At 34.8% G+C, this 14,542-nt stretch overlaps 1 protein-coding gene across 1 annotated transcript in view; it reads right to left on the reverse strand.

Moving 5' to 3' along the window:
• Window positions 1–14,542, reverse strand: part of FANCB (FA complementation group B) — a 38,197-nt gene that overhangs the window by 23,203 nt on the left and 452 nt on the right. Inside the window, exons 2-3 of the mRNA XM_008988972.5 lie at window positions 6,340–7,360; window positions 1,118–1,270 (exon numbers count right to left, since the gene is read on the reverse strand). Coding sequence (XP_008987220.1) covers window positions 1,118–1,270; window positions 6,340–7,290 — 1,104 coding nt within the window. The 5' untranslated portion in view covers window positions 7,291–7,360. The remainder of the gene's footprint in view (window positions 1–1,117; window positions 1,271–6,339; window positions 7,361–14,542) is intronic.

The raw sequence follows: 14,542 nt of genomic DNA on the forward strand, positions 1-14,542 counted from the left end.
AGGTCAGGAGTTCAAGACCAGCCTGACCAACATGGTGAAATCCCATCTTTACTAAAAATACAAAAAAATAGCCAGGCATGATGGCAAGTGCCTGTAATCCCAGCTCCTTGAGAGACTGAGGCAGGAGAATCACTTGAACCCAGGAGGCAGAGGTTGCAGTGAGTGCCACTGCACTCCAGCCTGGGTGCGACAGAGTGAGACTCCATCAAAAAAAAAAAAAAAAAAGGCAAACTATATATTTTCCCCATCATCTTCTTGTAACTAGACAAAAAGTATTATGATTCCTACTACTATCACCTAACATTTATGTACTGCTTTACACAGTAACAGCTGATTAGCTTTCATTTTAAAGAGTAAACATTTTCCCATTTATTTAATTAAGAGACAGTGTCTTGCTCCATCACCCAAGTTGAAGTGCAACAAAATAACCATAGCTCACTGCAGTCTTGAATTCCTGGGTTCTCACTGGCTTTTTGTTGTTGTTGTTAATGAATGAGAGGTTCTTATGTTGCTCAGGTTGGCCTTGAACTCATAGCCTCGCCTCCTCAAGTGCCAGGACAACTGGCCCGAGCCACCACGGCTCCCCTCACTGGCTTTTTATAAAACCCTAAAATCCCATAACTGGAGAAAATAAAAATTATGCTCATTTTACAAATGAAAAACCTGAGGCTTAGAGAGATTTCATATTTATCTAAAAACGTCAAGGTCATAATTTCCCTTATGCCCAAGATCTCAAGATATTGTGAGCTGTTACTTCCTTTACTAAAGCAGTTTTCTTTATTTTATTCCTTATTTAATCCAATATTATATTTATTGGTACAAAATGTGATTTTCAGAAGCAAAAATAAAGTTAATTTACAGTATAACGGTCACTTAAGTGAGCACCAGATATATTATAATTCAAATTTATACCAAAAGCATGGTCAATTTATATAACATTTGTTGAAAAAAGATTCAATGTATATATTTAAAAGTTTCAATCTATGTATTTTTAAAGTTCAAAATTTTACTTTAAGTATAAAATCACCAATATTTAAATGATAGGTTAAAGCTTTTGAGCACTTAAATTTTCTAAAATGGTTCTTAAAATAACATATAATAAGTAAAAAGAACTTACTGAATAGTTTATGTTTCTAAGATCTGTTATTTTAAATGAAGTCAGGTAATCTGAGTTCAAGGCGTCCTTAAAAAGTAGGAGTACTTGTTCAGTTCCACTTCCAATAAAGTCATCTATCAATACCAAGCTAACTTTTTCCCACTTAGCAGCAACCTAAAAGAAATGGATCATTATAGGAGGAATAGACAAGAAAAAATCAAATGTGAAATAAACAAATTGTCTTTTTGTTTCATGGAGTTGTAATTTGTAAAATTCGATCTTATAAATGAGTAATGAAAATAGTAAAAACTAAAATAAAATAAAGATGTTAGGGGATGAGAAAATATAAGGAGTTACAACAACTTTATAAATAGCAAGGTACTTAGATTTAAGATTTTATTTATGTTTGTCCAGGGACTGTCATGTTCTTGATTTCTATATTTAACATTTAATTGTAATCTATTTATAAATTCTAATACATTTCATGACTAAATCTTTTAGAAATTCTAACATTTATCATGCGTCAAACTTAAGTGAAGGTTCTTTCGCAAAGCTAATTTAGGATGACTCTCATTCCTATAAGTCTTAGTGGATATATATTTATGATCAAACTAGTCAAGGAATTCAGTTACATTAGGTAACTAGACAGTACTAAAAGACACCTTAAGAGCTCTTGATGCAAAATAACCTGTAATAGAGTCCAGACGAGACTAAAACGTTAAACCCTGGTGTGGGTGTGGAGGGGAATACAGCTAGTATCGGGTACACAGGTGAGGGGTCCTAAGAGTGGGACAGCCAGAACCATCCTAGCCTCATGGAATGATTTGATCAGTTTATATCAGAACCTGAGACCTCAGACTTAAAAGAGAGGACAACTTCTTAAAGGTACATATAGGTGGAAAGCCTCAAGATTGGTTTCAAGGAAAACTAACACCATGAGGATCAAATCTCCCTTCTCCCTGAGACAAAAGAGCTAAAAACCCCACTTAGAATTCCAGGAGCAGATACATTATCCAGATGCCCAAATATCAACCTTGCCCTATAAGGCTAATTTCCAAAGTTGATTATTCGCTTGTGCAGAGAAACAGCTTATTTGTAAAGCCATATCCTCCCTTTCTCCCACAAGTATCATGGTGTATCATGGACTATGGGAAGAGACATTAGTAATAAGAATGTGTTTGGCATGCAAACAGCACAGAACTATGCATGCATGTGTGCGCACAAATATTTGCAATCTACAGCTGTAGAATAGTGCCATCCAATAGAATGGTAAGTGAGCTCCAAATATAAGGCTTGTAATTTTAAATTTTCTGCTAGCAACGAAAAGATGAAATGTTAATATATTTGACACAATATATCTAAAATATTGTCATTTCAATTCAATGTAATCATTTAAAAATTGAGAGATGTTACCATTTCTATTTTATCTTTGAAATTTGATGCTTGACATTTATAACATGTTTTAATTCAGACTAGCCACATTTCAAATGTCGAATAACTACATCTGGATGGTGGCTACCATATTAGCACAGCACAGCACCAGAACACATTAAGCTCTATGGACAATACACCAATAGCTATGCTTCAGGCATACCTGATAATGACTTCAATTTTAGTGACAGACGGATTTTTTTGAGACAGGGTCCCATTCTGTCACCCAAGTTGGAGTGCAGTGCCACTATAACAGCTCACTACACAATCTTGAACTCCTGGGTTCTAACAATCCTCCCACCTCAACCTCCAAAGCAGCTGGGACTACAGCCATATGCCACCATGTCCAGCTAATTTTTTAATTTTTTGTACACATGGGGGTCTCACTATGTTGCCCAGACTGGTGTCAAACTCTAGGCCTTAAGCAATTCTCCTACATTGGCCTCCCAAAGCACTGAGATTACAAACGTGGGCCACCACACCCAGCCAACGACCTCAATTTTGAAATGCCTGCCACATAGACTCTTGCCGAAACTTGCAGAGAAAATTCCTCCTCAAGAGAGAAAGCCTAAGAAGAGAAAGGTATTCCTGTAGATTCAGCTCTGTTTCAAGTCCTATTACCACATTAAACATCACACCTTGGGCTTTTAATCTGGGAACACACTGACCTTGATTTTCATTATTTAATTTATGCTTCTTTATAGTTTACCTATCTTTGTAAGCTGTCTAAATTCCTTCTTGGAATGAGGTAGGAAAAGGATAGATGAATGGATAAATCCACAGCCTACCCAAAAACAGACCGGTTCTATTGCTATTTGGGGGAAAAACTTTATTTTGGGAAAGACCCACCTTATTATTTAATAAAGTATTCGTCTTATTGCTAAACATCTTTTCCAAAATACCACAAACAGTAAATTCTCAGAACTTAAATGTTAGAAAAAAATTTTACCTTGTAGTAAGTTCCATTCAGTTCTAAAACCCACCATATTTACTTTTTTGTCTTAACTGCTAAAACTAAATGTAATTGTTCAAATGTAATTACTTCTCTTAACCTGGGGTTTTTTTGGCATAATTATTTCTACTCCCACTTTATTTCTAGATTCTGAGCTTTTATTTGTTTTTTAAATTTATTATTATTATTATTATTATGAAACAGATCACACTCTGTGGACCAAGCTGGAGTATAGCGGGGTGATCTCAGCTCACTGCAACCTCCACCTCCCAAGTTCAAGTGATTTTCATGTCTCAGCTTCCCGAGTAGCTAGGACTACAGGTGTGCACCATGTTAGTTGGCCAAGCTGGTCTTGAACTCGTGGCCTCAAGTGATCTGCCTGCCTCAGCAGCCTCAAGTGCTAGGATTACAGGTGTGAGCCATCATGCCCAGCCTTGTTTCTGTTTTTAAAGTAATTGAATACTGTACCTTAAACTATATTTCTTTTTTTTTAAGAAGTTGAGTATAAATGTAACACCAAAATAGAAGCAGAACCTGAATATGCCCAAAGTGGCAAGGTTAGAGGCAACTTCAAAGCACTTACTTGTAGATATCAGGATGTATGTAATTCCAGAGCTTTTAAAACAGGGCATTTGAGAGCAGGTTAGAAGTACAGAATTCCTCAAGAAGCAACTTAGGGGGTAAGTCAGTAGGGACTGAGGTAAGTAATATGTAGAAAAGATAGTGGTCCACTGTAGAGAGTGCCCTAGAACACAACTTCAGGTTAGGAAAGCAGCAGTTAAAGGTCCACCTACAAGTAATAATGTAGACTCTTGCCTTGGGTAAAATGTTAGTGGCAGAGCTTTCCAGGGTCCAAGGGGGGGACCCACTTCAAGGGAGTGAGGACTGTAATAAATGACATATAAAGGAATTGTTTTACCTTGTCTAGGTGAACAGGGGATCCTGAGTAGGAGCAAGTAATTGATGCCAGCCCTGCCCTTTGTCTAACTTAGTAATAGCTACTACTTACTGAGTTCCTCCTGTGTGCCAAGCTCTGTGCAAGATACTTTACAATGTTATTAGACTTAATTCTCCCTTCTGAGTCAGGATGATCCCAAATTTCATAAAGGAGGAAAATGGGTTCACAGGAATTACATTCCCTAAGGTAACACCAGTAAGTGGGGCTTAGTTAGGATTCAAATCCAGGTTAAGTGTGTTCTTTCTATTATATTACCTTAACCACAGTAAAAATACTATAGGGCATACCTGATGTTTTTCCCCTACCATTTCTTTAAAGGAAAAGAGAATATTCCAAATAACTTTCAAATAAATGTATAATGTGCTTTTAAAAGACTGCTTTTCAAAATAAAATAGGATAGCTTTCAAATTACTTTCCTTTTGTGTTCTCTATGTATTATAGAGGATAAATATGCATTATAGAGATTCAAAATAATTCCTATTAATATAAAAATACTTGGTAAGGCAAAGACAGATTCACAATTCTAACTCGACACTCTCCCCCTGACACAGAAACCATAACGAATCACATTTAAAAATGAATTTCAAACTTTCTAAAACATTTAACAATATTCCATATAAAGCTTCTAATTAAATGAACAGGGCATACAAAATAAGGCAATATCTGCTTTTTTCTCCTAAGTAGCACAAAAACTAAAAATTATATAGGATACTAGTTTTGGAAGAGACATTTCTAACTAGCAATGATGATTTATCTTAATTCATAAACACTTCAAATCACATAACTGAATATATTTTAAGCCAGGAGGATGTAACATTACCCAAAAAAAAAACAGAATCAGAGAAATATTATTGGTAGAGACATCCAGTTACAAACCTCTAATTTCCTATTGACTTTCTGTGCCTTTTTACCTGTTATTTAACACTCAATACTAGTGAATATTTTAGAGCAATTTCCAAACCTTACATTAAAAGTGAATACTTGCTGAAAAGTCAGTTCTGCATTTCAAAAGATAACATAATAAAAATCTCTGAGTAAGTTTTTAGAAAAAGTAATGCTTACCACTTGTCTCTGGAGAACAAATTATTTGTCTCTCCAGAAACAGTAATGGATTTCAAGGAATTTTTCCATATTTCACTTTCAGAAATAAATCAGAGACAAGAAGTAAATTTAAATACATAATTATTAATGTATAAAAAGTTGGCCGGGCATGGTGGCTCAGGCCTGTGATCCCAGCACTTTGGGACGCTGAGGCAGGTGGATAACTTGAGGCCAGGAGTTAGAGACCAATCTGGCCCACATGGTGAAACCCCAACTCTACTAAAAATATAAAAATTAGCCAGGCGTGGTGGCACACGCCTGTAATCCCAGCTATGCGGGAGGCTGAGGCAGGGGAATTGCTTGAACCTGTAAGGCAGAGGCTGCAGTGAGCTGAGATCACACCACTGTTCTCCAGCCTGGGTGGCAGACTGAGATCCTGTCTCAAATGAATGAATGAATGAATGTTGAAAAATTGATTTGAATTTTCCAGGAAGGCTTATCTATCTAGTCAAATCACTAATAACCTTATTCTAAGTAAAAATATATACCTACTATCATATTAATAAATATTGGAAAGTTATGCCAAAAGACAAATAAATACACAATTATAGTTACATATGTATTTACATATTTCCAAACAACTCAAAGGCTTTATGACTCAAAATGGCAAGACAAAAAAAAAAAAACACCATCATGTTATATCCAGATAACTTTAAGAAAAAAGAACAATGTAATATATATCAAGTACAGAACTGAAAATTGACTTAGATAATAAGACACCAGAAGGAACTCTATGAAGTATAGAAATGTTTCAAACATCTGAGACCACCAACAGAATTACTATGGCAATAAGTATTATACCTGAAAGTTATCTTTCCGTACAGCACAAGCATTATTGGACCTAAAGGATACAATGAAAAAGAGGTTTCCTCCACCCGAATCCATAAGTTGAACTGCACAAGGATCTCCAAATGGAAGCTGACACACACTTTTAGGAGTTCCATTCTGAAATGAAATCAGCTGATTCTTTCGAGTAAGGGCAGTGAGAGATATTCTTAACTGGTTGTTGATGATCTCAGCTGTACAGATGTGGATACAAGTCACCACACTGCTATAAGCAGGAGGAATAATGTATGTATCACTTATTACTTCTTGACTTTCAAGACAATATACACAAAATTTGGTATTCCAAATTGCATAATCTGATTTTGAAGGCTCCTGAGTACATTCTTCCTCAGATAAATAACATTCCTTTAGTCCCAATAAAACCATACCTAAATTTTCAATCTCCCCTGCCCACTGAATAGAGGAAAGGTTACCTAACACACTAATAATTTTGCTAGTTTGAGAAGAGATAAAGAGGAATGTTTTGACATGTCTCCACAAAATTAAAGGGCCATTAAGGACCCTTAGGTCATCCTTAATCTCATAGCCTAGTTCAAAACTCAAACGCATTTCAAATTTATTGGTACTGTGAAGAATTAGTAAAAAGTATTCAAAAACATTATTCTTTTTACTGTTTTGTATCACAATGTAAGGGAGATTAATTCCAGTTCTGAAATCTGACACATAGTCACAACACATGATTTTTAAATCAGAGTTTTCTTCCTTCATGGTAAAAAATCCAGTGGACTTCTGAACAAATACTTTTGTTCCTCTGTCAAATACCATTCTTCTGACATGTAATATGGGTGTTTTTGTAGGCTCTTTATCTGCAAACTTTCCGTTAGACAACTGGAAAACAAGGACTTCCCCATTATAACACAAGAGCCTTTCTTGTTCGTTAGATGACATTGCTTGTTTGCTAGTCATTCCACAGTATCAAGTCTTTGTGTTGATCTAATTTTCAAATGCAAATTGATTCCAGTTGATGTTTCTAAACCTAAAAAAGAAATGAGGAAAAACTGCCATGAAGTAGGAAGTTGAAGAGAAAACTCATGTTTCTGTTAGAGAACTACAACATAGGTAACTATAAATTTTATTAAGTAAACATTTTCAGCTTTTTATACTACTTTGACAATATCATACGTAACATAAAGGGGTCTCTATTTCTGTAAACCCCCTTTAAAATTTTTGCTAATAATACAAATAACCATATGAAAAAAGATAACTGAATGTGTTAATAGCATATATTTGAAGCGTTAAATGCTCTATTAAAGGTGACTTCACATATTCGTTCTGGCTCAGAAAATTGCTTAAGGATTGTACTTCTCTGTTTCAAACCTAACAACTCAAATGTGGTTTCCCACTCTCTGCCTTAGCCCCTTAAGCATGACAATTCAATTAGTGGTTTACTTGTCTTGCAACTCAGTCTCTCCAAATACGGTGGTTTTGAATTATGCTTCTCCCACAGCCCAGGCACTTGGGCTTCTGCTTCCTAGAGATGGGAGCCTGTATAGGCTCTATGACAAAAAAGATACCCAAGGAATAAAAATAGGAGATGCTATAACAAAGCTTTAAAAACTCTCCATAGGAGAAATACAAATAAATCTTACTTTACAAAGGCAATGCATTTGTATGCATTTGTATAACCCAAGGAAGTCACTATTCTTATTCAAATTAGGAAAAAAATTGAGGACCAACACAACTTATTATAATGAACACAAGAATTAAATAATAGCTATCAATCATTCAAGCTCATTATATAGCAGGTACAATACATGCATTATTTAATTCTAACAACTATTCTCTTAAAATAAGTACTCTTATTATTCCACGTTTTAAGCAAGAAAGCCTTATTTTAAAGAAGGTAAGAAAATTTTCCAAGGTTAGAACAGTAATCCACAGTCAATAACAATCAGCAATGGTACTAGTTTGGAAAAGGAGCCTTGACTCCTGAGTCTACACTTTTAACCACCACTCTGTCCTAGCATGCATTCCCTTATTCTGAACAAACTCATTATAAGAAAGGAAACTGAGAGAATTAGTAAAATAAAGGACAAAAGAACATCCTCAATATTGAACGCACGTATAAAAAAAGTTGTTGATCTCTCTTTATTCGGTCTACGATATACTGCATACAAAAAATCATAGTCAAAGCAATTAGGCAAGAGAAAGAATAAAAAGGCATCCAAATTGGAAAGGAGATGTAAAACTGTCCTCGCTTCCAGATGACATAATCTTATACAGAGGAAACCCTAAAGACTCCACCAAAAAACTGTTAGAACTAATAAATTCAGTAAAGTCACAGGATACAAAATAAATACACAAAAATCAGCAGCATTTCTATATGCTAATAAGTGAACTATCTGAAAAAGAAATCAAGAAAATAATTCAATTTACAACAGCTACAAAAAAAAATAAGATAACTAGAAATAAAGTTAACCAAAAAGGTCAATGATCTCTACACTGAAAAATATACTGATGAAAAAAATTAAGATGACACAAACTAATGGAAAGATCCCATGCTCATGGATTGGTAGAAGTAATATTGTTAAAATGGCCATACTACCCAAAGCAATCTACAGACTTAGTGCAATACCTAACAAAATATATTTTTAGCAAAATACCCTATCATCCAAATTCATATGGGGCCAAGAAAGACCCCTAATAGCCAAAACAATACTGAGCAAAAAGAACAAACCCAAAAGCATCACACCGCCTGATTTCAAAACATACTACAAAGCTACAGTAACTGAGAAGACATGGTACTGACATAAAAACAGAAACATGGACTAATGGAACACAATGGAGAGACCATAAATAAATTCATGCACCTACGACCAACTAATTTTTGACAAAGGTGCCAAGAATCACACACTGGGGAAAAGACAGTCTGTTCAATAAATGGTGGTGCTGGGAAATTGGATATCCACTTGCAGAGACCAGACTCCTACCTCTCACCATATAAAAATTAACTCAAAATGGATTAAAGACTTCAATGTAAACCTGAAGTTATTATACTACCAGAACAAAACAGAGGAAACACTATGACATTGGACTGGCAAGGATTTTTTAAATGAGATCTCAAAATCACAGCCAACAAAAGCAAAAAGAGGCAAATGAGACTACATCAAATTGAAAAGCTTTGCACAACCAAAAAAAAAAAAAAAGTAAAGAGACAACCTACAAAATGTAAGAAAACATTTGCAAACTATACAACTGATAGGGGCTTAATATCAGAATATATAAAGAACAGCAATTTCCCAATTTTTAAAATGGACAAAATAACTTAATAGACATATTTCAAAAGAAGACACACAAATAGCCAACAGGTATACAAAAAAAAAAATGCTCAATATCACTAATCATCGGGGAGATACAAATCAAAACCACAATGAGATACCACCTAATTCCAGTTAGGATGACTATTACTAAAAAGACAAAGGATAACAAAAGTTGACAAGCATGTGGAGAAAAAGGAACACTTACACACTGCTGGTGGGAATGTAAGTCAGTATAGCCACTATGGAAAACAGTATGGAAATTCTTCAAAAAATTAAAAACAGAACTACCATATGATCCAGAAATCCCACTACTGGGTCTATATCCAAAGGAATAAAAACAATGTCAAAGAGATGACTGCACTCCCATGTTTATTCAGCACTATTTACAATAGTCAAAATATGGAATCTACCCAAGTGTCCAACAATGAATCAATGGATTAAAAAACTTGGTGTATATACCAATTTTTGATGCATAGTATGGAATACTATTAATACAGCCACAAAATTAAATGAAATCCTGTCATTTGTAACAACATGGACAGACTTAGAAGACATCATGTTAAGTGAAACAAGCCAGTCACAAAAAGACAAAAAATACTGCTTGATCTCACTAATATCTGGAATCTAAATTTTTTTTTAAAAAAAGAGTTGCTATCATAGAAGTAGAGAGTAGAACAGTGGTTATCAGAGACTGGGGAAGGGAGAGAGGATGGGAGAACGGGGAGGGGTTGGTCAAAGGGTATGAAGTTACAATTAGGAGGAATATGTTCTGGTGTCCTATTGTACAGTAGAGTAAAGATAGTTAATAGTAAGGTGTAATTTATTACTTATTTCAAAATAACTAGACGATTTTTGATGCTCTTACCAGGAAGAAAGGATACATTCATGAGGGAAGGATACACTAAATACCCTAACTTGACCATTATACAATGTATGTATGTATCAAAACATCAAATTGTACTCTCTAGATACATACAATTAAAATATGTCAATAAAAACAGCTAAAGAAGAAATAAAAGAAGTCACTGGCTTACTGGTTTTTGTTAGGTAATTAACACAAAGATCTGGAACAAGTATCACAAAGTAGTTTCAGCTTCATCAGTAAAGAAGACAGGGTAGGTAAATCAAATCTGTGGCTTTTACTTATGAAACTATAATTTAGAGAAAATAAACATATTAGTTATATTCCATCAAAATGTATGAATAATGATGTATTTCCCAAAGGTCCAATGTCAGGTATCCTAGATTTCTGGAAAGGAAAAGATTAAAATTACACATGCTGAGGTAAAGCTCTAAGGATTCACCATCTTTTACTACCTATTCAAAGTTTTTCAGATTTCTTAATATCAAAAACAAATAAAAGTCACCTCTGTATAAATTTCATTATTTTAATGTTAAATATCACAACTAATGTTTAATCAGTACAATGCTCTGGTTCACTTACCAATAACTTAAATGTGATAGGAGTAAGGAAAATCTGATTGTAAAGTAGTCAGAATTTAGGAAAATTAGGCCCTTTACATTTTGCTCTTTAAATATCATCATCAAGTTCCCTAAGTTAGAAATATCTATCTTCCAACTTTCTGTTCCAGTTGCCACTACTATAGTTCAGGCTGTGATCTTTCAGGCTGAGGTAAAAGCTTTCTTAGTCTTCCTTATTCTAATCTCTCTTTCCTCCAATACACACTTGATCCTGTCACTGTTCACCCCCTAATCCAAAAGCCTCATGCCCCTTGTCCTTCACAATAGACCTGTGACTCTTGAATTACTACCTGGAAAAATAGATGCTAAACACTGCATTGAAATGTTGCAGAGAAAACAAGCTTGAGAATAATTGCTATGGAGTTTAGCATGGCATTCAAAACTCTTGTATAATCCTAATTCAACCTGCTTTCAATGTGATCTCCAGGCAAAAAGCAAACTTATTCTCATGAAATTAAACAGATCTAAAAACATAAATGACTACTAAGTGAAAAGTTTTTGCAAGACTTATTGAATTTACATATATGTGCATACCCACTGTATTTTATACTGATGCAACGGTTTCAATCTCTTTTGTTATTAATGTTTGTTATTTATTAATTAGATCTAATTAATACTCAATCATTAAAATTAAATTCATTGCTAAAATGAATTTAATTTTAACGTTTTTCTCAGCTTTATTGAGGTGTAACTGCTAACGGAGTAGATAATAGGTATTGCTGCTGTAACATCTATTTTAAAAGTTCGTGGCATATGTTCATAAAACCTGCAGGCAATGAAATAACTAGCATTTTTAAAAGACAGAAACATAACTTGAAACCAATCAAACTAAGGTTTAATTTAGAGGTTATTAGTCCAATTATAAGCAAAGCCTCATTATTTAAATCCTGATTATCAGGGCACCAGGTTTACTATTCTAGCCTATAGGCTATTTGAAGTTTTACTTATTAACATTATAACAGCAGCTGCAGGGCCAGGTGTGGTGGCTGAGCCTGTAATCCCAGCATTTTGGGAGGCCAAGGCTGACTGATCACGAGGTCAAGAGATTGAGACCATCCTGGCCAACATGCTGAAACACCGTCTCTACTAAAATACAAAAAAATTAGCTGGGGGTAGTGACAGGCGCCGGGGATAGTGACAGACGCCTGTAGTCCCAGCTATTCGGGAGGCTAAGGCAGGTGAGCTGCTTGAACTCGGGAGGCGGAGGTTGCAGTGAGCTGGGATCGAGCTGAGATCATGCCACTGCCCTCCAGAGTGGGGGGGCGGGGGCGGGGTAGGCGGGGCATGGAAACCAGAAAGAAGATTATTTATAAAATACTACATAATTTGAGCTTTTCCTGTTCTATAATACCATACAGCAAAGTTGACGGTATTTTGTATATAAAATTAAAACAGATATGTATATAGTAGAAAAATGATATGTACAGGCATATGCTAATATAAAAATAGTAAGCTGGCAATAAAATTATCATCCTCATCTACTCTTTACTGCCTCCCTCCCCACTTAATAAACATGTTCATTCTTTTTAAATGCTCATAAATTCATTTTAGCACTATAAATGTCACAATTCTTCAAACAAACTATCAGTGTGGTTCCAGATTATCCTAGAAGAGCAGATTTAGTCCAAAAAGTCTAAGAAACCATGTCAATTGTGACCAAGAGAAAGCATCTTTGGGAAAAAAGTAGAACTAAGACACTCAGCTTAAATGGCACATAACATAAATTTTATGAAGATAATGATAGATGCTGTTTTTCCAAAACATATGACATTGTTAATCAAACTAAATTAACTTTCCTACAAAACAGGCCCACTGTTAAAAGTTTTTTTCTCCCTACATAAGTTATTTATTGGGGCCTACACAAAATTGATCTCACCTTTTTCAACATTATCTAATATACCTGAAATGTGAATAAATGTGAGAGAATAGTGATCAACTAAATTAGAGAATTTCAGAAGATTAAGTTAAAGAAGATTTTTATGTCACGTTAAGGATTTCTGAATTTCTCATATAAGTAATGATATACCACCGAAAGTTTTCAAAAACAGAAATCACAGGACTGCACTTTTGAGTTACAAAGATCCTGGTGACAGTGTTAAAGATGTGAGTGAGATCAGATCGGAAAAAGAGCTAACAATTAGAAGAAAATAATGAGTACATAATAAAAGGGAGAGATGACCCTGAAGGTAATTTGACAGTCAACTGAAATGCATATATCCAGTAGTTTCATTTGTAGATATGAACCCAGAGATATAATCCCACATATGAGTGAATACATTGCTCTAGAATGCTTACTGTGCTGATATTTGCAATATAAAAAAAGTAAAAACCTCAATGAACACCAATAGCAGAATGAGTAAATATAGATGGATGCTCATACAAGAGTTAAAAGGAATGAATTAGATCTGTCTATACATATAAAATCATGGTTAGATTTTAAACATAAAATGAATTAAAAATTAAGTTGCAGACAAATGTACATGCAGTATATTATTTATGTAAATTGAAACAAATAAAACAGTATCATATATTTCCTATGTTCCTACAACAGCTACATTCCCTGAGTGCTTTCTCAAGAAATACTGCCATGTACTATTTTTTTTTTCCTGAATAAACAGTGCTAGGTACTATTCTAAGAACGTTGGATTAACTTGTTTCTTCCTGATAACATCCTTATGCCACAGGCACTATTGCTATCCCATTTTATAGATGGAGAAACTGAGGCATGGGGTTTCAGGATCTTCTCAAAGGCTTGCAGATAAGAAGCGACAGAACCAGGATTCAAACCCAGGCAAAATGATCCAAAATAAAAAAAGTAAAAACAGATTTCATGCTAAATTCTGAAAGACTGTTGATTCTGGACAAGGGAAGTGTCCAGGATAGGTGAGTAGAGGTAGAGGGAGACTTTAGTTATATCTGAAATATCTTTTAAGGGTGTAGTCAAACAATGTTTGAACAATGTGTTCATTTTTTCCTATAAAATGTAAACATACTTAAAAATCTAGGACAAAAGATGCTAACATGCCTCTGTCATGGATGACTACGGTTGATGGAAATATGGAACTGTTCATTCAACTTGTTTGTAGTTTTCAGTATCTTTCAACTTTAAAAAAAGGCAATATTGTATGCGCAACGATTTTCTTTCAATTGTTTTTAACTGACGCACAAAATTTGCTCCAGACCCTTTAAATCTAAATCTTTCTCAACCCTGACACTATTGACATTTTGCGCTGGATAACTGTTACGACTTTTCACGTACGTTGCAGGATGTTTGGCAGCGTCTCTGGTCTCCAAGCACTAGAAGCCAGTAGCATTCTTTTGCCGGCCCCCAGCAGTGACAATTAAAAATATCTCCAGACGTTCCCAAAGTCCCATGAGTGGTAAAACCGACCCCTTCCCCCCGCGCCCTTTGGAGA

This window comes from Callithrix jacchus, chromosome X (genome assembly GCF_049354715.1).
Source record: "Callithrix jacchus isolate 240 chromosome X, calJac240_pri, whole genome shotgun sequence".
Lineage (NCBI taxonomy): Eukaryota > Metazoa > Chordata > Mammalia > Primates > Cebidae > Callithrix > Callithrix jacchus.